The 23,922-nt window shown below is 31.2% G+C and overlaps 1 protein-coding gene and 1 non-coding gene across 2 annotated transcripts; one reads left to right on the top strand and one right to left on the bottom strand.

Moving 5' to 3' along the window:
- The first annotated feature begins 512 nt into the window (after positions 1-512).
- On the top strand, positions 513-13,954 carry LOC113874342 (transcription factor TGA7-like). The gene is made up of 5 exons (XM_027512568.1): positions 513-693; positions 809-1,243; positions 1,552-1,823; positions 2,288-2,497; positions 13,781-13,954. Exons 1-5 carry the CDS (start codon positions 513-515, stop codon positions 13,952-13,954), a joined length of 1,272 nt encoding a protein of 423 aa, XP_027368369.1.
- Positions 13,955-14,588: 634 nt separating this feature from the next.
- On the bottom strand, positions 14,589-14,660 carry TRNAW-CCA. Its single transcript has one exon. It is a non-coding gene; the product is annotated as a tRNA-Trp (tRNA).
- Between the last annotated feature and the right edge of the window lie 9,262 nt (positions 14,661-23,922).

Below are 23,922 nucleotides of genomic sequence, written 5' to 3'. Positions count from 1 at the left end.
ATGCGGCCAAAAAATTTTCAAAACAATTGGGGCTCACAGCTTACTACCAGCGGCTTTTGAGTCTACCTCAATTGAAACAAGTTTCTTTCAAGCTGTGATATCTATTGAAACAAGTTTCATTGCAAAAACAGAACATAGAGCAGGGTCCATGCAGATTTTTTATCTATAAATCACGAATCCACGATATTTGAATCTTCTTAATTCCAAGTTTTGCTTCTTTCCACACTACAAAAAGGGAAAGTTAGCCACAAAGTTGAGTGCACTAGAATAAAAATTAAAAAACTGCTTAAGACAAAACTTAAAATTTACAAATATAAAAAACTACTTGTTCATTGGTGTCATTAAGGTAAGGACAGAGCATAAAAAAAATGAGAGTCTTTTCTTTTGGTCCCTTTCCTCCAAATTTCCTTCGAAAGAAAACATAATCATCCCCACATAAAAAGGGTCACTTTTCTTTCTGAGAATGCAAACCTTCACCACTTGAGAAAGAGCATGATCATCCAAATTCGGAGATGGCAGCTAATGCAGCCAAATATGTGGAGAATTGTGCGCTTTGCTTCAGCTGTAGTTGGAATGTTTTGTTACTCTCAGAGCTTGTCTTTCAACCAATTACTGGGGAAGTGGACTTGGTGGAAGATATTAATTTATACTGTTTTAAGTTTCTTCATTTGCCTTGGCGTCTTGCTCACAAAGGCATGCTGCCAACTCTCAACTACTTCCATGCAGAAAGCTCATTGGGCATTTTTTGTTTTGATCATCACTTGTGTGTACTCTTTTGTCTTTGATAATCTGTTGAATGCCAAAGCAGATGCATACAGCGTGCTTTCATGGGGTGCTTTTGCAATTATGTCACTCGGTTTGGCAAGACAGACTCATTGTGGATTCGAGGTTGATCTCCTTTATTTTTTCTGTGGAGGTCTAATGGTACAACTCATGACAATAAAATTATGGTTAGTTATTGTTGGAGGAAGTTTCAGTTATTCATTGATCATTCTTAGTTCATCTTTGGATGCCCCACTTGGAAGTGTCATTCAAATGGATTCACCCCAAGCCAATTTTGGTATTGATGGTGATTTGGAAGACCCACTTGAAAACGTAGAATTCCATGACGCACCTATTAATAGTAATGCTTCGCAACTCTATTGCTATGATCATTCTTTTATGCTACTTGAATCAGCACGGCTTACTTGTTATGTACTACTTTCTCTTGTTTATGTAGATGCAATGCAGAAAGTGAATTATGGTATCATCCAATGATCTGGAATTTTAATACAGATTTGCATTAGCACATGATAGGGCTCTGTGACTATAACAGAAAGACAACAGTTAGTCATATGAACATATCTGTTTTACTACAAGTTAAGGTTGCTTAACTCAAGTTTTCAACCTCCGATGGAACATGATCACTACTGCTTTTTGTTATTAATTTACTATTATTCTTATTATTATAGAATAATTAGATGCAACTTATTTTGTATTTACTTGCTACTTTTAGTGCATGATACTTATAGGTTGTATTCCTTAAAATTGATCTACTGTTCTATAAAGCAGGTATAACTATGTTTGAAATTGAATATGAAGATTGGGTTGAAGAGCAAGATAGACAGCATGGAGAACTGAAAAATGCGTTGCAAACTAATGCATCTGATATGCAGCTTGGTCTACTTGTTCAGAGTAGCTTGAACCACTACTCAAATCTTTATAGGATGAAAGTAGATGCTGCAAAGGTTGATGTCATTTATATAATCTCTGGTGTATGGAAACCATTAACAGAACGCTTTTTTCTTTGGATTGGAGGATCTCGCCCAAGTGAGCTTATAAAAGTACAGTTGTACATTCATATATTATTATCTAAGTGTTTATATTTTCTATTCATTGATTGCAAAACAGGAGCTCCATATCATCTTTCTTCTCGAGTTCTCATGTTGCTGTCTATTTAAATTTTGTTGTGTTAAAATATTGAAAATTATTCAGTGGTGGTTTTTGTGAAACTTTTAAAATAATAATAATAATAAAAGTATCCATTCATAATTGTGTGGTTTTGAACTCATGCGAAAGGCTTCAGTCCTACTAGGTTCAAGAAAACATTGTCAGATTCCATGCCTTTGGTACTTCAATTTGATGCAATCTAGTTGCTACTGAGAACAAAATATCTTTTCTATCTAATGTTCTGGACTATGATACTTAATATTTCTCAATTTTCATGATACATTATGCAAATTGTTATAATTCCATATTGTGGAAACCTCAAAAGCTTGTAAAATTTACTCAACTTGTGTTCTTACAGATCATTGTACCACAGCTTGAGCGTTTGACTGAACAACAAATTATGAGCATTCAGAGTCTTTTCCATTCATCTCAGCAAACTGAAGAAGCTCTTACACAAGGGTTTGAGCGGCTCTATCATTCTCTGGTAGACGAAATAGCAACAGATCCGCTGGTTGTAGGAACCAACGAAGTTTTCAAACTCGAAACACTAGAATGTTTTGTAAATCAGGTAATGTAACATCAGATTTTTGGCCTGTCTAGATTTTGTTCTTAGTCATATTATATCATCAATGCCATTTGATAAGGATGTTTTGTGAAAGTGTTAAGATGGATTTTAAACCAATTAGAAAGGACAGAAGTGTATGAATGGAGAAAGAATAAGTATATGTTTGACTTAACTTATTTTAAAAATAAAAAATAATTATGATTTTTAAGGAAAAAACTACCTCAACTCATAATAAATGACTTAAACAGAAACAACATTGTTGGAAGAGTTGTTTAATTTTGGTGTCTTCTCACAAAAGTGTATCTTACATGTAAGGAAATTAATTTATTATTCAATTTATGTAATAATTTATAAAATAACAAAGGAAGATAAAGTGAATTTATTTATGCTTATAGTGTGAAAATTTATAAAAAATTTAAATTTCTACTTTTATCATTCATTTTATGAAAATGCAAAGGTATTCAAAACAAGATGAGATAAATATTTATCATTACATTGTAACTTGCTAAATAAATTTACACTTGAACAACAAAAAGTATACATTGCTAAATGAAATCACACATGAGCATTAAGGAAACATGTGCATTAGATATCATTTCAATATAGAAATTTAATACGTACAAGTTATTATCCAAAATACATTAGGACTTAAAGTACATATTTATAATATCAAAATACACCTAGTCCTACTGAGTAGTTTATATACACACTAAAATATTGAGAATACGATCCTAGTCGTCATCCTCAAACTAGCCTTCTATCTCTTTGAGCTCTTCCAATGTCTAGTCTTCCTCATAAAAATTTTCAGTGTCTACGACAACCTCTATGCTAGTCACCTGTTCTTGGGTAAAATGGATTGGTCTTCTAAGGTGATTGTCATCGTGAAAAGTATAAACATAATTTATAGCTTATGACTTCCAGATTGTCCCTCTATATATGTACAAGCTGATGTTATAGTTGATTCTACCACTAATAAGGTATGAAAAAGGAATATTGTACCCTACAATGATTTATACTGTAATTACATTATTAATTTCGTGTTCATTATCTATTACAAGTTTACAGTAGTAACAAATTCTCTGTCATTCTCTAAATACATATACATAATTTAACCTACTTTCTGTAGTACACTTAATTAGTCTAATAGGTCTTTCGGGTAGTCATCCTTGTTTTCTAAAATTATTAATAATGATGAGTTTTCTTCTCACTACTAAAACATAATCAATTAAATAATTTCATAACACACATGCTTAACATAACACACCAATCAACTCATAATAACAATTGTATCAACATTATTTTCATATGCACATAACATTTTTCGTATATTGTGATTGCATTCTTTTAACACTGTTAGTATTCTTGGGCCCTTATCTCAACCATTCACTGCCCCTAGGATTCTTTAAGATCTTTCACATTATAGATAGTTGTTGGTTAACCATAACAACACAAATACAATGTGTGCCAATGCGGCCCCCTTTTAACAAAAGTATCATCAGAAGTTTAAGTCAAAAAATAAGTGTGAGACCCACTACGCCAGAAATGAGCTTTTGAAGCGCTAACTTAGATAACGATTAATAAAAATCGCTTTGTAATTATATATTTAGAGAGCGGTTCTCTATTAACCACTCTCAAATCTATACTTCTGAGAGCGGTTCTTTAATTCTGAGAGCGATTAATTGTTAACCGCTACTTTAGAGAGCGGTTAATAAAGAACCGCTCTCTAATCTCATTCTTGGAGAGCAGTTAATAAAGAAATCAATTCCAAATTTTGCGGTTTAAATTTATACTTTGAAGAGCAGTTCCACGCAGAACCGCTCTCAAATGTTACACCTATACTTTGGAGAGCAGTTCCGCCTGAAACCGTTCTCTAATCTTAACATCTAACAGTAGTTCTTTAACCGTTCTCTTAAATATAATACATCAGATAGCGCAAGATTTTAGAGTAGTTTTAAACATTCTCTAATTCAAAACGAAACCGCTCTCAGATCTCTATTTTGGTGTAGTGACCTATGATGTTTTTGTGCTTATTAATTATGCACAACTAACGAAAAGCATTCACTACCCTACATTTCCTTCAAATTTTCAAAATCACCTCTATCTTCTACACTCTCAATATATATTTGTAACTATCTATATGTATTTTTATAACATGTCATAATAACGCATCTTTCACCCTTTTTCCTTTCTCATCATAATAAAATTTTACCCCTTTTTATTTCTCATCATAAAATTATTCAATCATGCCAAAGGTTTGAACACCTTTGAACTCAATTCAAATCATATATTTTCAATACAATATATATTTCATATCAATCAAGAACAACAAAACATACTTCATCCACTTCATCAACTTAGATAATTTATTAATAATCTCATTCAAACATATATTTCTAAACAAAAGAGCATATAATCACACATATGAACCTAAAAAGTTTTCAATAATCCATAAGGAAGCATACTATTACACTTTCATGAGCACTATATATATATATAATTGAGAAAGAATAACTTGATGAATTTGTTATTGCTCTTTAATATCTCTTATCTCTTTCTTGAGATTGTTAATCTCAATCTGGAAATCTTGAATAGTAGTTGGTTTGATATTGGAATTCTTTTCTAATCTTTTGAAAATATTCATTATATCAAATTTATTTGTAGTAAAATATTCTCTGGGTTTAGGTTTTAATTCTAAAACCTCTTTCAATTTGTTTAAAAATTCTTTTATTTTTTGAAGATCAGAAATTGAACTTATTGCTTCAAAAAGAAGATCTTGTTCTTTTATCAAAACATTGATTTCTGGAGTATCATCACTATCAGAAGAAGAGATTTGATCATCATTTTGAATTTGGTTGACATTTTCATCGGATTCTTTGACAGAATCTTCTTCAGAAGATTCAATAAGGAGGTTATTGGTGTGATCTTCCACAAAGGGATCAAGGTTAAGGTTGCTAATTTTCTTTTTCAGCCTATAGTATTTACTAATATGGCCGGGTTTTCCACAGTTGTAACAAGTTACACCTGTTCTAGGTTTCTTAGGAATATTATTGGGATGAGATTTTTCCCTTCTTTCTTGGAAGGAAGTTTCCTATTATACTTTCTTTTGTAAGGCATTTTATAGGTTTCAACAACCTCTTTTTTGGGAGCTTGTTTTTTCTTTTTGGTGGAGCAAGATAGAAGACCAAATTGCTCACAGAAAGATCCTAATTCTTTCTTGTTCAGGGCTCTTTCTTTGGCAAGTTGTTTCTGGAGTTTATCTTTTTGACAAACTTTGATGTTATTATAGATAATAATGGCAGTAAGTTGACCATAATCATAACTATCATAATTAATTTCTCTATTAGGAGAATGACTTCAGAGTTTGCTTCTAATAAGGTCTCCGAAAGATTTTGGGAGGCCATCAAGATATTTTTCTTTCTAGTAGGCTTGGTTACAATCTTCTCTGGTTAAAACCCTAGACATAAAGGTGTCTTTGTACCATTTAAAGTCTTCTAAGGTTCTACAACGAAGATTGGATAAAAGTTCATCAGATCTTTCTCTCTAGAGAAAAGAATCTCCAAGAAAGTGTTGAGATATAGTGTATAATAAGGTATACATTGCATCAGGAAGCTGTTCACTATCACTGACAATGGCTTTACTTTTGTCATCAATTTTTACTGCAGAGAGGATATTTTATCTATCAGTTTTTGTGAGATAATTATCCTACCAACCTTTGAGTTGACTAGTAAAACCTGCAACTAGAATGTAAACAATAGTGTCTTCAGGCGTATTTTGATTAGTAAAATAGCTCATAGCGACAACAGACATATTTTGGAGTTTAGAGATAATATTATATTCAGATAGTCCATCAATATTCCAAATATAAATATCATTAGAATTAAAACTTTGGATAAAATCTTGTTTATCTTCTAATATAAGATCAAGAGCAGTGGCTTTATTATAATAGAGTTTGGAGGAATTTTTTCAGTTATTTACTGGATTGATAGCTAAAATAGAATCTGTTTCAGAATTTTGTTATGAATCAGTTTTAGAGAAGACATTAACAGTTTTGGCAAGGGATCTAGTCCTAGGTTTGGCGCTAGATTCTTCTGAGGCTTGAGGAGTATCTAGGACAGTAGTGAGCAAACTAGTGATTTTATTAAGGAGCTCATTCTGGTTGTCATCTATGGCTTTGGCCTTTTCTTTCTATCTAAGCTCAAAGATTTTTTGTTTGGCTTTGGCGCTAATCTTAAAAAGTTTGAATAGAGGTTTTTCTAATTGAGATTGAGAAGAAGAGGAAGCTATTTCTTCAACTTTGGGTTTAACAGGATTAAAAGAGATTTTTTCTCCTAAAACTTGAAGATATTTATTGGTGTAATTAGCCTGTTCCATGAGGCCTTGAATATCACTAGGAATGATATGTTCGTCAGGATTTTTGGTCTTGAAAGGAGTAGTAGTAACATAATTACTGCTTTTATCTTTTAGATTTGGTAACTGATATTGAGTTGTGGGTGGCAGTTCACTTTGAACAATTTGTCCATCTTTGATCTGCCAAGATATAACATTAGCAGAGGAAATACTAATAACGTCCTCTTGTCAAGGATAATCAATATTATGATGAATGGTATAAGCATGATACCAATCAAAGAATAAGATGTTTTGCTTGACCTTTTCGAGAAATTGATAGAATTCCTCTTGGATATCGGACCTGTTTTTTCCCTTATAATTTTGAAAGAACCACTGTCTTTGAGGTTTCCATTCCTCAGAGTAGAAATCTTTCCTAAGTGTTTCTTTATCTATAATGAATTTATGAGATAACATCATAAGACTCATTAAGGGAAGAGTAAGTTGGAGATTGGATACTCTGGTTTTCTTCTTCTTTTTTAGAGGTTTGATAGACATTTCTAGGGATTATAGAAGAGGTATCTAAACCTTATAGGTTTATGGATGGATCATGGTTAATAGATCTAGGGATTTCAGATCTAGAAGCTTGAGATCTGTAAGAGAATGACCTCCTAACAGAAGCAAAACTAGAACAACTACTATAAGCATCGACTCTGGAAGAGAAGGAGTTTCTCCTATCAAAAGTTATTTCAACTTTCCTAGAGTTGTCCTGAGAGATATTTTCAATTTGAGGAGCAGGCCTAGGGACACAAGGTGAAGCTTTGTCTAAAACCCACTTTTCAGGAAGGGAAACTTCATCTCACTTGATAATTTTCGGGAGAGAGACATTAGCCTTTGTCATATCAGTGATAAACAAAGTAGTCTCACCTCTTTGAGGTTTGAGAAGGACTCTGGAAGCACAAGAGTTCATAGCTTTATACTGAATCCTATAGATTAATGCAGCGGGAATAGATTCTTCTTTCATGTTTAAACCATGAAAGCATATATTAAGGAACAGACAGTTAAGGATATATTCATCTAAAAGACTCACTGTTTTGTTTAGAAAATAATTGAAATAAATTGGACCTTGGCCAAGACTAGTTTCAACTGTACCTATAAAAGAGTCATTGAAATCATTATGGCGAGCATCTCTAAGACACATAAGGATAGCAGCATCTATACCTATGTCTATGAGAGGTTTAATGGCAACTTAGACACATCCTATGTGGAGGTACTTGTATTTACGATTGTGTTCATTAATGGAAGATTTGGACAGGAGATGAAATTCTTCTCCTAAATCTTTTCCTAAAGGGATATTGTTTTCAACAGTTTTAATTATATAATCAAAACTGTTTTTCTTGGAGTGTTTTTCAAAAACATATAATGTATCCTGAGGGATTTCTGGAATAGTCCAGTCATCCATACTTTGGTTGATCTCTTCAAAGCGAACTTCTTCGTCGAAGAGGTTATGTTTTGGTGTGATTTCAGGAGACTGTTTCTCTTGATCATTAAAGAGTGTGTTTTTGGTTGGAAAGGAGGAAGAGGAGCTGGAACCTGAGCGAAAAGAGATGCGAGAAAAGGAACGGAGAAGACACGACATCATAAAATAATGATCTGGCACATCACCCTCATTTGGTTCCATAAAAACATGTCTGTTAATTATCTATAACTCTTTCAACTAGATCTGGTTATTTGTGGACTATTTTTTTTTTTTCTACAAAACCAGAAATTCTTTTACTATAGCCACCAGCTTCTTATGTTCTTTGTTTCTTTTGAATACAGCATCATCGAATTAGTCTTACTGCCCTTCAACCATTCGGGACTTACTACTACAGCCCTATTCAAAAGAACTAAGAACTGTTGTACTTCCAGTAAAAGCTTTTCATAAAACAAAGAACTGTACAAAAGCAATTAGAAATTTAAAGTCCAGATCCAGAAGAACATAGTTATAAATAATCAACAGTTATGTTCCTACTTCCCCATCAGGCTCTGATACCAGATAACCCAAAGTGGATCAAGGAAAAATAAAGACTGAAAAGAAAGTAGGCAGTAGCAGGACTACTAAATGATATGCAAAATGTAAATATGCAGAATATAAAAACGTAAATTTAAAATATAGAAACTAGAACAGCGGTAGAACCAGCACAAATCTAGTAGAGGGAGAAGAGAAGAAAGTCAGACAATGGTAGTCTGAACAGAACCGGCTAAGAGGGAGAAGAGAGAAAATAAAGTTGAAACAACAAAATTTTATTAAAAGATCTCAAAGAGAAAGGCTTACAAGGAAAAGTATCACTCGGAGCTTCTCTCTCTAAAAACTTTCTTATGTTGCTAAATGAAAGGGTGCCTCACAACATGGTCGAGGACTCCTTATATAGAAATTTTTTAAATACTGTTTCTACAGTTCTGGTTACTAACAGGAACTATTACTACAGTACAAGTTAGATTTCTTGAATATCTATTCCAAAACAATCATCTTCATTTTGGTATAACTCATCTTCATTTCTTGTCGTGAAATCTTGCTTTGTCGAAGATTCAGCATCATCTTGATTTAAAAAAAGAAGTACTTCTTTTAAATTTTTCTTCATTTTTTCTTTGGAGTCGCATCCTGACAAGAAGGCAGCAATTTTTTATTTTTTATTTAAAAATTGAAATGTTGCCAGATCAGCAAGCTTGAGGAGCTTTGGATCATTTCCAAAAAATTCATTAACCCCTTAAGGACCTGCATGATCTGCATTGAATTGATTCCACCATTTCACAAATGCATGTCTGTGAATCATTGGAAGAATATCATCATCATCTGTTTTGTTGTATCTATATTGCCAAGAGAATACCCACGCTAGAGCAAAGGTAGAAAAATATTTGAGATCTGCACTAACTCGGTTAGAAGCATATCTTGATTTGAACATTTCATAGCCTTCTTGGATAGGAGAAGGAAGAATTGTTTCTATAAGACCAAAAAAGTCCCACCATTGAAGAAAACAATTAGGGAAATTGTAATCTTGATTTTTCTTGAAATAAATCAATCAAGAGTGTCGATTGAGCTTATTTTGGAACCAAAAAGTTCTGGTCTAGGCATCAATATAATCCCAGTAATTGTATCCTACTGGGTCGAAAGGTTAGGAAAATTTCTTAAATGAATTTGGATCCTTTCCGAAATTTTTTGGTGTTAGTACTTTTAGTATTTGGATTGTGGAATGAGTAATTATTGAAGGATCTTTCTAGTCTTTGTAATGCTTAATAGAAACAGAATCTGAGTCCACTAAGATGAATTCATAGAATTGTCTGGTTTTATTCAAAGTATATGGTCTAAAATGAAAACTAGAGGGGAATACTTTAGAGATTGCTTTGTATGGATTCTTATCCCAGAATTCATATTCCATCTGTATCACCGAGGAAAATTTTCCTTTGGCTAGGTAATGGGATGTATTTTGAGTTTCTTTGTGTTTATCCTTTTGAAGGATAACAATTTTATTGGCGGTATTTTCTTGGGTAACTGACTTGTTTAAAGATTAGACGATGGTGTTTAGACTGGATAGTTCAATTTCCATTTCATCCTCAGAGGCAATATTTGCCCAAGATTTTTTTGGTAAAGTACTCAGACTTCCTTGTTGGAGAGCTAAAAGAGTACTAATAGGTAAAACATAGTCTGTTTTGGTTTGTTTGGTTATTTTGGTCTGAGAAGAATCAGCCTTTTTGGAGGATTCTTTAGGAATTCCAGATTGCTGAGTGGATGACTCAACAATTTGGATAGCTTTTTGAGTCGATGACTCAATGGGGGTCAATGACCCAGAAGATGAAGACCTTGAGTCTACCGAGGCAGACTTTGATTTTGATTTATTTAGAGTCAAGGCAAGCCTGACTCTTCCTTCTCTATATGTCCCACCCTTGGAGGGGGCTGTTGCCTTTCTAGGCATGCTATCTATCCTGTAAATATTCACGGGTAAGATAATCAGGAAGGGAATTAGATGTGCCTTTGAGATATTCTATATCAAAATCAAAAACACTTAAAATTGTTTGTCATCTAGCAAAGATTTGTTTTGAGGCAAGATTTTTAACATCTTTTTGTAAGATTTCTTTAGCAGAATTGCAGTTTACTCTAATGAGAAATTTTTGATTTAGTAAATCAAATTGAAATTTTGATACGCATAAAACAACTGCTAAAACTTCTTTTTTAATAGTTGAGTAATTCTGCTGAGCGAAATTCCAATGCTTTGAAATATATACAATAATATGCTCATGCGACTCTATTCTTTGTTTGAGAATGCCACCATAACCTATGTCAGAGGCATCAGTTTCAACAATTTTGAATGCTTGGGGAATAGGGAGATAAAGACAATATCTTCCTAACTCTACTTTTGATTTCTTTGACGACATTAGTATGAACATCAGTCCAAGAAGGAGGATTCTTTTTAAGCCTGTCATGTAAAGGCTTAATAATATTATTGAAGTGTGGGATAAAATCACCTACATAATTAAAACATCCTAAAAACCTTTGTAGCTAGGTTTTATCTAGGATTCTATCAGAAAATTTGTCGGCAAATTCAATAGATTTGTTGATAGGAATGATGGTTCCTTGATGAATATTGTGACCAAAGAATCTAATATTGGTTTAAAAAAGATTGATTTTAGACTTGAAAACAGCAAGTCCATTATGTTTGATAACATTGATAAAAACATTTGTGTTTGAAATGTTGATCAATAGAATGAGAGAAAATTAAGACATCATCAATATAGACAATGACAAATTTTGAATAAGGATTGAAAATTTCGTTCATAATTTTTTAAAATTCTGAAGGGGCATTTTTTAAGCCAAAGGGCATAACATTCCATTCGTAATGCCCAAAGGGGACAGTGAAGGCGGTCTTATACCTGTCACTTTCACAGATTTGGATTTGCCAGAATTCAGATTTCATAACGAATTTTGAAAAGATCTTAGCAGAATTTAATCTGTTAAGAAGATCATTTTTGTTGGGAATGGGATGCCTAATCCATTGGAGAGCTTGGTTGAGGGGTTTGTAGTTGATAACTAGCCTAGGAGTACCTCTCTTTATTTCTGCGGGTTTATTGACATAAAAAGTAGAACATGACCAAGGGCTCTTACGTTTTTTTATGAGGTTTTTATCTAAGAGAACTTTGATCTCTTTCTGACAATATTGAAGGAGTTCTTCATTCATTTGGATAGGCCTAGCCTTAGTGGAGATTTGGTTATCCTTAAATTCTGACTCATAAGGAAAACTAACAATGTGCTTCTTCCTAGTCCAGAATGCGCTGGGCAAGTCAGAACAAATAAAAGATTGAATATTTTCTAAAAGAAATTGGATTTTCTTCTGAAGTGAAGGATTTTTTTAATTATTTTTCAATGTTGGCAAAAGAAACTTCTTCTTTCAGAAAATTAATTTGATTGATTTTATTTTGAATGGAATTGATATTTTTAGTAAAGGGCTTACTGGAAAACTTGAAAGTTATTTGCTTACCTAAATTATAAGTAGAAATTTCTTCTTTCGAAATCTGTAATGGGAAGAGGACTTTAATAAAAAGGTGTTTCCAAAATAACTTCATTTTTCAGGTTTTTTACCAGAAGAAAGTTTGTTTCTATCTTAAATCCTTGATTTTCTATCACAGCTTTTGATAATTTATAGTTGATTTTTAGCTTCGAACCACTAGCAGTGCTAAGTTTTTCAGAAGTTTTTTCAAAATATTTTGTAGGGACTAATCTTTGTAAAATACAATTTGAATCATCACCTGTATCAAAGAGGGCTAAAGTATCAAGAACAAAATCATCAATAATGATTCTAATATTAATGTAAATTTTTTGTATTTTGACCTTATTGATCAAACACATAAAGGTTTCTTCCAAATTACCAGAATCTACCTTTTCAGAATCATTAATGATGAAATAGAGTTCTTCTTACCTTGATGAGAAGATTTGTATAAAGGCTTGTGGAAGATATTGTCCAAAAGATCAAGCTCTTCTTATATATTACAAAGTGAAGCACTTTTGAGAAAGGAGATATAAAAATGAGATTAGAGATTAAGTTTCAAGAAACTTACTTAAGAGTGAGTGGAACAAACGTCCAAGTTTATATTTGAAAGTAATTTAGGGTTTAAGGGAGTTTTCTCTGGAAAGAAAAGAGAGAACAAAAAAATAGTAAGGAGAGGTTGCTTGACTTATAATCTAAGCTTTTAGGATGGAAGTTTCTTAAATACTCCTCTGAACTCACACATTCTCGCTTGAGTAAGGCTTACTCTCACCTGGACAAGACCTCGCTTGAGCAAAAACATTAGACAATAGTTTATCTCCAATATTCGGCTGAGCGAGACTTGGTCTAGAGAACTCTCCATTTTTCTTGTGACTTCTTGCTTGAGTAAGGCATATCTCGCTTGGACAAAAGAATAGTTAAAGTGATATTATCACTTTTCGCTTGAACGAGATTAATCTCGTTTGAACAAGAATGCTTTATAATACATGATCTAAAAATCTCAATCTCACTTGAGTGAGACTCTCTGTAACTACTAAAATTTAAATTCTTCTAATTTAAAACCAAATGCAATAGTAAAGAAAAATAAATAACAAAAGAAAAAAGATGTTACGTTGCATGTTTTTTTGCTTGAAACTCTAAACCTTAAACTACAAGTACCCTCCTTACAAGAGACAATTTCATCATAGTTTTTTTTTTCTTATCTCTTTTTATTGTTAAATGCATTATAGGTTACTTCTTTCGCAAAATTTGGTTCGTTATAACAATTCAATTTTAATATGAAGGGTCTTAGAATGCTGAAATTTTGAAGTACAAGATGGAACTATATATACTAGGTCATCAATTACTTCTTTATGATCCATGCATTGTTGTTATTGCTAATGAATGAAACAGTGTTATTGTCATGTCTTAAAACCGTAACATAAATGTATTCCCTTTTCCACAGGCAGATCTCCTTAGGCAAGAAACTCTGCTGCAAATGTCTCGCATCCTTACAATTGGTCAAGCTGCTCAAGGCTTGCTGGCTATGGGGGAATACTTTCATGGACTTCGCACACTTAGCTCATCATGGAGTACTCGTTCAAGAGATCCTGGCCACCCTACTCAACTATCAAATTAAGACTTCATCTTTGATCCCCATGCCACTTTGCATTTTGCACAACACTTGCTCAAGTCTTTTTCATTTTTGTTCAATGTCCTAAGTACGACCAATTTGAATAAACTTCGGTAGAAGTCCTTATACATGAAAAATAATAAAACTTCTTTCATAAGTTTGATTCAAACTTATCTCTTCATATTTTAAAGAAACTAAATGAAAAAGCTTTTCAGAATATCTTAAAAAATAAGAAGCCTAAGCTTATATGATTTGTTGCTCTTGAGAACAAGTGAACAACAATGTACACAAACAAATAATGTATTGTTCCACATGCAGCTATGAATCACTTTTCATGACTTCCTTGCATCCTGAACTCTGATTTTATGTATTTCACATAAAATCAAATAAATTTGAGGTGCAGCATTAGCCTACCACGGTTAATATTTGAAATTAGCCTACCACATGCAGATTGTGGTTGTAAATTTAGTCTAGCGCATGTAAATTGTGGTAGCTGACATGCATAACATGTGAAATTAATATACGGTAGAACTTTACAAAATTGAATACATAAACAAATTCTGACGAATATTATTCCAACCACCATAAGCTTTAGGACTTCTAAAATTCGAAAACGAAAATTTCAAGCGGACTTGGGAATTGAACCCGACGTGAATCGAACACGCAACCTTCTGATCTGGAGTCAGACGCGCTACCATTGCGCCACGGATCCGCTTATGCTCTTTTTGCTTTCTAAACTTAAATGTCTCTATATCTCAAGTTAATTAGATAATTACTGTAGTAGGCTTATTAGTAAATTTAATATATTTTTAATAAAATAAATTATTTTCCAAATAATAATGCAAAATAAAAGAAGAAGAAAGAAATGTGTTGGCTTTCCCCACTTACTCTACTGCACATTTGTCTTTTTCAACCCATTTTTTAGAACCATGAATGATAGCTATGGCAGATTACCTTTATTCCTTCTAGCCCCTTCGAATTTCAGGTCCTCTTTTTAAGTCCCTAGTTTCTACATATGCGGCTGTGCCCTGTGAATATACACACGCCGCCACCTTTAAAATTAAAGGTCATTCAGCCACAGTGTTGTAAATGAGTGCCCGAAAGACTTTTAACACTCCATAACGTGGGCCTATGGCCTACCCATATTTGTATTGGGTTCAAAGCTTCTGCGCATAAATAAAGTGCAAAAGCCTAGCTATTTGAGATCCATTAAGTAAATGGAGTAAGTTTGTGCATTCTTTGCTTAGTGCCAATCAAAAAATTTTCTAAATTGTTGACAAAAATTGTAGATTAACCCCACTTTTTTTTAATATTTTTTCTAAAATAAAATACTAGTGCAGGCTCCACTTTTAGCTCGGATTACGGCTGAAAAATAATATTGGAGTCTCTTTCATTAGTCCGTAGTACTACTACTGTCGGCTAAGATAATACACACTCGAGACTGGAGTCACTGGACCAGTGTACCTCCAGTGAAACCATTAATACCCTTCCTCAAACACTTGAACTGTGCATTTATATGTGTGGTAGATACATGCACCATGCACTATTTGATGGTAACAATGCTTACCCAACTTTTCTGAACACCTCCAAGTCAACTTTTAAGTTAAATTCATCAAACTCATAGCTAATTACATATTTGATGGATATCAGTCATGCTTGTTATAGATTATTTTGGAGAAAATAATTCCTTATTTTTAATCTGTCGTGCATTATTATCTTAAAATAAACTGAACCAAATATATACTTAGCATCAAACACCCACTTAATTTTAGAAAATAGTATTTATTTATTTAAAAAATAAAAAATTGAAGAAAATAAGTAATTATTTTTAAAATGAAATAGTGTAAAATTTAGGGTATCATGACGAGTCCAAGTACAATAATCTCATGGCATTTGTCCTTACTCTAACCTTTAAAAGGATGGTGTTTCACGCATGTAAAAGCAACATCTTATATAAAAGAAAGGTGGGTTGTCCGATAGTTGTTGGGGCCCGTCCTTATCAAGATCAGGTGGAGTGTCATTTATCATAGTTTACACTGCAAAGTGCACCGCAGCATCTCTACAAGGCACAAACCCCTTGTACTAGCATCATTCAGCGGCAACCATTAGTTTTGAAGATATGTGACATCATCTCATCAATTAGTCCCATAATGAGGTAAATGCTTTCAATATGTATTGTAAGAAAAAGATAATTAAATAAACTAGACATATAATTCAGCCCAATTATAATAAATTTCATTTTTAATATCTTTGTGATTTCTATGTGGCGAAAAGTTTGTACATGTATCATTACTTGTTATTTTAAGTTGAAGGCAATTTCACATATCAAAATCATAATCATGAAAAAGGGGAAGTTATGGAAGACCCTCCACAAAAAAAGCTTCCCTAAGATGCCCCATTTATAAAGCCTAGGAGCACTAGCATTCCATGCATTACCATAAATGCTGAGTTCATGGTTTTAAGCTTTCTTGCAAATCTATACATATAATTATAGAAGCCTCCCTCTTTAGGGGACGAGAAAAGGACTAAAAGGTAGCAATCGTGGGAGGGAATCCTGAAGTGGGCGAGGATTTTTTGCTGCATAGTTGAACCAAAAAGAAAAGCCTTCTAAAGAATTTGAGAAAACAAAAAAAAGAAAAGCCTTTGTTTGATACCCTCTCACCATCAATGCTATACTGCTAGTCAAACAGTTCGAGTAAGCAATTGATTACCATAAGATTCTAGTTCAAGTCTTATGTATGAAACAAAAATATCTACTTTGTCTAATTAAGTGGATGTTAATTACCTCAATTTAAATTAGTCAAATTTTAAAACAATTCTTGGCTATCAAAATTAACTTCTCAGTATAGAAGATCTTACCCAATAAAAATAAGGCAATTGATTATAGAAAATGAAAATATTAAATATGTTTTTGATACATTTAAATACATATAAAGATTATCTCATTTGGCCCCTTATTTTCAAAAATTTCTGCTTAATTTTTTGTAATTCTTTTTCTATATAGTCCCGTCATCAGCTTTTTATTTGTTTTGTTAGTTAAATACCATTTTCTTTACATATTTGATTTTTTTAAAATATTACAAATTTTCATTTACTTTTCTAAATATTATAATTTTCTCTATTGATCGATCTTTCCTTTTTAAGAAACAAGTAAACATTTAATGGACAAAACAAACCAAACACTAAGGATATATATCATGAAAAAGAAAAAGTTATGAAGACTAAATTATAACTTCTTAAAATAATAGAGACAAAATTAGAAGATTGTAATATTTAAAATGGTAAATAAAACAATTTAATAAAAATTATATTTTAATACACACTACTTTTCTCAAAACTCTTCAAATACTTGAATTTTTGAACTCATAAAATTAAGTTTATTATTGAATGACTTGCATAAATGTATTATTTTAAAAAAAAAAAAACTTACAAGGTCTATGCATATGCAATTATCCTTATTCATTGGTTATGTGTAATGACCGAAAGCTGAGGCATATGGATACAATTCTGATCATGCGGTCCCGTTTTTAATAATCATAATAATAATAGTTTAAAACATGTTTACTTGTTAATGTTGTTATTAACGAGGGTTATAGTGGTTAAGCCTTAAAGATGGAGAGTCCACGCCCTCTTGCTTCTCTTGGTGTCTCTGATCACGCGTTCTCAAGCACAGGGCCAAAATTAGTCCCACAAACACAAAGGGCCCTTATATTTATCAACTACATGCTACTTGAGAGGTATGGAAATGATGTAAATTTAAGCATTATTAAGAAGCGGTGCGAATTATATAGATGAGAGGGGACAGGCACATTGAGTTATATATCTTGCTCTTTCTTCAAATATTTTACCCTCAGTATCCTTCACAAGTACTATTCAAGTAGTTGTACAGAAAGACCTAAGAAGAAGAATATCAGTCGAAAGAAGTATTATTATTGTTATTATTATTTAGCATCTTTTACTCTGTACTATTCTTCTAATAAGAAATCAAACTAATAGTAAACATCAAGTTGATTTTATTTAAAAAATTTATCATTGAATTAATTTATAGAACATTTAAAATATTATTATATTGATCTTTCAAAGCTTTTGTTTTTATCAAATTAATCCCTTAAACCCTTTTTCTGTATTACTACTTTGTCTTTCAAAAAGACAAATATGTCGTGATATATTAAAACTTTAGAGAATTAATTTAATGATAATTTAAAATATATATTATATGATTTTTAAGCCTTTGAATGACTTCTTTAAAAGTCAAAATTTTTAAAAGCTTAATAATATGGCATGTATAACAACTTTATAACACCAAGAGTTGGCTCTAAAATTATGGAAATCGAAAAAATAATATGAGAAAGATTGTACTATTCAATTTCTTTAATTATATAAATAATTAATATGACAGTTAAGAATTTAGGCATAGGAGGAATAGAGCCTTCCGAATAATTGCACTTCATGATTGGCTGCAGAATATTTATATTTTTGTTTCATTAGTTTAAACAGTTTCCCAAATGAATGAGCAGAATTGCTTGATAACTAATGTCATTAGGGTGGCCCAGATGAAAGGAAATATTTAGAAATATTTACTTTAGAAGGTTGAGGATACAATGATCATCAAGTTGTTTAGTTTTGTGGGTGCCACTTGCCCCCATTGTGTTAGCAATATATAACACTTTTACCTTAGCTTTAGAATACGCCCTTTTCCCAAACGGGACATAATAAGTTGCTAATGTTAAACACAAGTCAGTAGTGGAAGTCTCTAGCTTTCGGAGAACAAAATCCTTTTTAGATGTCCCTTTTTAATGAATTGATTATAAAAGATAAATTAATATATTCTGTTTAATTCTTAATTTTATAATCATATTGGAATGACCCTTGTGTTGAGTGAAATATTCACAAGTGGAGAATCTTTCGTATTTTATTTTGTTATAAATTTTTATTATTTTTAGCATAAAGATATCTTTATGCGTAGAACACCTGAATGGTAAATTAATTAAGTAATAAATAAGATCGATTGAGTTTAGCAGTTAATTAAGAACTTTAACTTGTACCCTTTAATCAGAGGCACAAACATAACAATGTTAGATCATAATACAAACAGCATGACGCATGCTTATGGTTGAAAGTCCTGATGACTAAAAATTCTCGTATGAAAGGATTCTCATGAGAAATGCTTCACTCAGGACTCAAATTGAAGGGCTTTTTCTTAGGGGAACAAGACGAGTGAAAAACCTCTTGAGGATGAGGATTATATATGGAGGTTAATTTTCATCCCCGTTAAACTATATGTTGTTAATCATTTCACTGCTTGTTAATTTTTAGATATTAACTTTTTTTTTAATATTTTATCCTGTGTGGTGACATCACTTTTAACTAAGGATAACACCGCTCTACTGGCAGATCTTTGTGAGAACTATTAATTTTACCAATCCATATCACATACAAAGAAACAAATTAAAATGCTGTTAATCATTTAGAAAGAATTCAAGTTTGAAAAAGACGAGTTTATACATGTTATTGAATTGCAGTGAGCTGTTAATCGAATCATCATATGCCACAATGCTAGTATAAATATACGTATTTTATTTTGTCCTCTAAATAATCTTTCTTAGTCACTTTAGTAGCTCTACCCAGAGTAAACAACCACGTACAAGGACAGTATATAATAAATATAAGTGCAAGGTTGATGATAACATGTATATAGGGTGTTTATCTGAATTTCTTCAAGCAAATGATTCGTGGAAAGGAAAAGGGGAGAATCTCATTATTGATGATGATTTCATGGTGTTACAATGAGCGATGTCAAGCTCTTGTCAGTTGCCAGATGAGTCTTTTTCCGTACTAGTTTTGGTTTCTAATTTTCTCTTTAGACCTTGACCAGAAGGAAAATTAAAAGGAAGCAGAAGAAATCATTAACAATCATTCAAACAACTGCTTCGCTTGACTTTCTTAGCAAGTGCATGAAACAAGCTACTACAATTTTTTTTCTTTTTTCAGGTGCTTTTACCAAATCCTATTTCCAAGAGTTAGGCACCATCAGCATCTCTAATTCATTGGTCAAAATTCGAATAATTTCACCTTAATCATTATCCCCTAAAACACAAATACTCACAAAACTTTAAAAAAAAATTAAAATGAAATTATTGATATATACTAGACATGATTTTAAACAAAGTATTTAATTTTTAAATTTCTTAACTAGTATTCTTAATATAATAGTTAGCAGAATTCTTTTAATATACGTTGTAAATAATAATGAAATTACGTGAAAGTGAAATCAGATCAAAAATACAAACCTGCAATTATTGTAAATCTGTTTGCAATTTTAGTTTTTTAAATCCTCATTCACTTAAAGTACGATAGTGTATTCTTTTATAAATAAGAAGCGGATTTAGTTTCCTAAAATAAATGAGAATATGAAATACTTTTAAAGTTTTATCCAGCGTAGAATCTAAACCGTAGAGTTGCTAATAACGTTCCAAAAAATAATCTTTGTATAAAACTAAATGTGGATAATAAAGATGACATGGATCACATTGTGCCCCTAAAAATAGAAACTGAAACTAAAATGGATTGCTAATGTATGTAAATTATAATTTATAATTATTAAAACAAATAGACACATTCCCAGAAAATTTGCATGAAATTGTGTTCAAAATAACCACACGAGACTCTATCGTCCTTTATTGAAGAAAGAAAAACAAGAACAGGCAGGAAAACAACTGATCACAAACGTATGGTTTACATTAATGAACAGTCACATTATGCGAGGTCACATTGGTCTAGCATAAAATGAAGTGAAAACATTGTGCAAGCGTTTTAGGTTTGGTTTGCATAACACTTTATAATTTTCCTAACTCCTAAACAAAAGTGTTCTTTTAAAACCCCTTATCTGAATTTAAGGCCAAGAATGCAAGTGGTGTCGGTGGTCCCATACAAACCTAATTAAACAGGGAATTAATTAATATGTGGTAAGCAACTTGTCATATTAGACTTTCCAAGCTAACTTCCTCCTCACACCCCCAACCTTCCCTCAAACCCCTCACTTCTGAATTGGTTGGTAATGGTATAGTTTTCTCTCTCTCCAATTCCCACTATAATTGTTTTTGTTGTAATGATTAAATTAAAAAATGCTAACTATAAGTACTACGTTTTATGAATTTTTTTATTAGAATGAAATTTTATGTTAACTTTATTAAAAAAAATCAAATTATTCAATGAAATGAAAATGAAATTTCATTAAATAAAAAAATTCTTAAAAAATCTAAGAATGTGTCCTCAATATGTTTCTTAACAATCATTCTTTTGTGTCATCTTCATTCCTTGGATGCTGTGGACCATCCAGATGTGTGCATCTAATTAGGAAGGGAATTAAGAAGAAAATGAAATATTCATCTGCAGAGACTTTCTAGAAAAAAATTCATGAGGAGGATGACAGAGATTTGGTCAGGCAAATCCTTCCCTCTAATGTGTTTACTTTGAGTCAATGATATGGACCCACATAAATGCTGCCATCGTACTGAGAAAATATTTCATTGTTCCTTTTAGTTATTTTCATTGAAACCCACATGAATCATCAAACTTTATTGCTATCCACTTGAGGAAACGGCATCTCCAGTTACTGTGGATGAACAAACATGTTCTTGTTGTCCATCCCCAAATACTACATTCACAGATACCCTTTCCGACTAAGCAGCGTTTGGATTTTCGTACGATGAGGGTGAGGGTGTAGGTGAAGTAGTTTTGTACCAAAGGTAGACTTTAAAAAATGATTAATTTGATTAATAGCTAGCTAGTTGAATTATTTATAAAATAATTTTTTGTACATTAAATCTTCATAATTAGATTTCTAAATTTATGTTTCCTTTTTGTAATTAGTCCTTAAAATAATATTCTATGAAGTACAGTGTTCTTACTATATATTATAATTATTGCATATGTATTTAATGAAGATTTTTATAAATATTAACAATATATATATATATATATATATATATATATATATGTGTGTGTGTGTGTGTGAATGTTTAAATTTTACTAAAATTTGATATATACGATAACTATATTTATTGAATTTGTATCTTATAAAAAGGTATTGAATAAAATAAATGTTTGAAATTTACACTTAAAATAATTAAATTTCTTCTTATATATTTACAAATTTAACTAATGACTCACTGACTTAATAAAATTTATTTTAATTTTTTAATATTTAATATTAATTTTATTGTTTATTGGAAATAAAATTGGTTAATCCGTTTACATTTTTAAAATTTTAAATATATTCCTTTTATTTAAGATTATTATTGTAATTTGAGTATAAATAAATAATAAAAAAATACTAGTCAATATTCTCAAGACACTTGTTAAAGAATTAAAAAATATATATTATATTAGAAAACATAAAATTGTACTTACTCTCATGTTTATTTATCATAAATTTTAATAAAATTATTTATTAATTTCTTAATTAATGTTCTTAAAGTACTTATTACCAACATAAAAAATATATCATAGGTGCTTAAAAACACTTAAAAAAAAACCGATCGTAAGGTAAGATAGAGTAATACTCATTAAACAATATAGTATTTTGACTGAATCGATCACTAATAACATTGTATACATCAAATTTCTTGGAAAAGGTTCTGCCTTCTCCCATATTTTGTACAGCCCCATAAACTTGTCTCGTGGCATTCCACTAAATCATGAAATATCTCTCTTTCCGAGTCATTCACAAGAATAATCATCAATGATGCACATTTTATCTAAAGTAGACTTTGATGTGCAAACAAGCATGGGCATATTTTCTTTCCTTAAAAAATGTTTATATCTGTTTATATTTTAGATATCTGGCGTTAACACTTTTTTTTTTTTTTTACTTTTAGGTGAAATTTGACGTCATTAATTACATTAATGACTTCACTGAAAGAAAGAAATTGTTATTTTTCATCTCATTATTTTAAAATTATCCCGATACAAAAGTGCCTGAGAATTGAGCTCTTTCGTTGATGGATGTTATAACGGATAGGTTTAAAAAATAATTAATATCTTCTTTTTTAAAATTATCACTTAGAAATTATATCATTTAGTAAAAAAAATCTAAATTTTTAGTATAAATATTATGAATTTATGGTAACATTACGATGTCATACTGATGAATATGTTAGGGATATCTTATTCGAAAGAGGGAAAGAAACGAAGGGGCAAGGAGAAACAGTTGCCTCCAAATGTTTGAACAGTGTCCACTCCAATCAGGACATATGAAGGAGAAAGGAAGAAGCAAAAGTCATTACCGTTACTTTATTTTAGCAAGCAACAATGATGAAGTTAAAAGCACCATAACATACTGTATGCTTACAAGTCAATATAAGTTGAGAAGTTAAAAGTTTAAGAAAATATTTGATTTTTATTTTAAAAAAAATTAATATATTATATTTATCAAAACTGAAAAAAAAAACGTTAGATGTTATAATTTTATGAAGCTGAAACTTTTTAAATTAGTATAAGTGTAAAAAGTTTTTTATTTGATTTAAATTTTTTATTTAATATATATTTAATGATTTATAATTTATTTTTTAATTTACTGTTAGATGTAAGTTAAATAGGTAGTTCAAATTGAGTATAAAAATTTTTAAATTTATATAAATGTAAAAAAAAATTATATTTTATATTATATTTTAAAAATATCTATAATATTAAATGACTAAATTAAAAGTGTATTACACTTTCTAGGTTTAAAAAAGTTATAAATTTTAAAAGAGAAACAATATTAAGTAAGACTAAATTTAATGTACATAGATAAAAAGTGTGCGATTATAATTTTCAGTAAATTACATTTACACCGAATAAAAGTTATAATCGAATTATGATAAAGGACAAATTGACGTAAGCTGAGTTGGGTTATGTGAGACAATACAAGAGGTGGCCATGATAATGTTTTGGGGCAATCGTATCGATCTAACCCCAACTTCTTATTCACT

The sequence above is a fragment of the Abrus precatorius genome, unplaced genomic scaffold (assembly GCF_003935025.1).
Source record: "Abrus precatorius isolate BTA unplaced genomic scaffold, Abrus_2018 Scaffold8, whole genome shotgun sequence".
In the NCBI taxonomy this organism is placed as follows: domain Eukaryota; kingdom Viridiplantae; phylum Streptophyta; class Magnoliopsida; order Fabales; family Fabaceae; genus Abrus; species Abrus precatorius.
This window is presented reverse-complemented; position numbering and strand designations above follow the sequence as displayed.

What these genes read in the sequence shown, in the direction of transcription:
- LOC113874342 (XM_027512568.1), top strand. Translation starts at nt 513, where the DNA reads ATGGCAGCTAATGCAGCCAAATATGTGGAGAATTGTGCGCTTTGCTTC. An exon ending in TTGGCGTCTTGCTCACAAAG is followed by an intron (nt 694 to 808) that starts GCATGCTGCCAA and finishes ATGCCAAAGCAG; the next exon opens with ATGCATACAGCGTGCTTTCA. An exon ending in AATGCAGAAAGTGAATTATG is followed by an intron (nt 1,244 to 1,551) that starts GTATCATCCAAT and finishes TCTATAAAGCAG; the next exon opens with GTATAACTATGTTTGAAATT.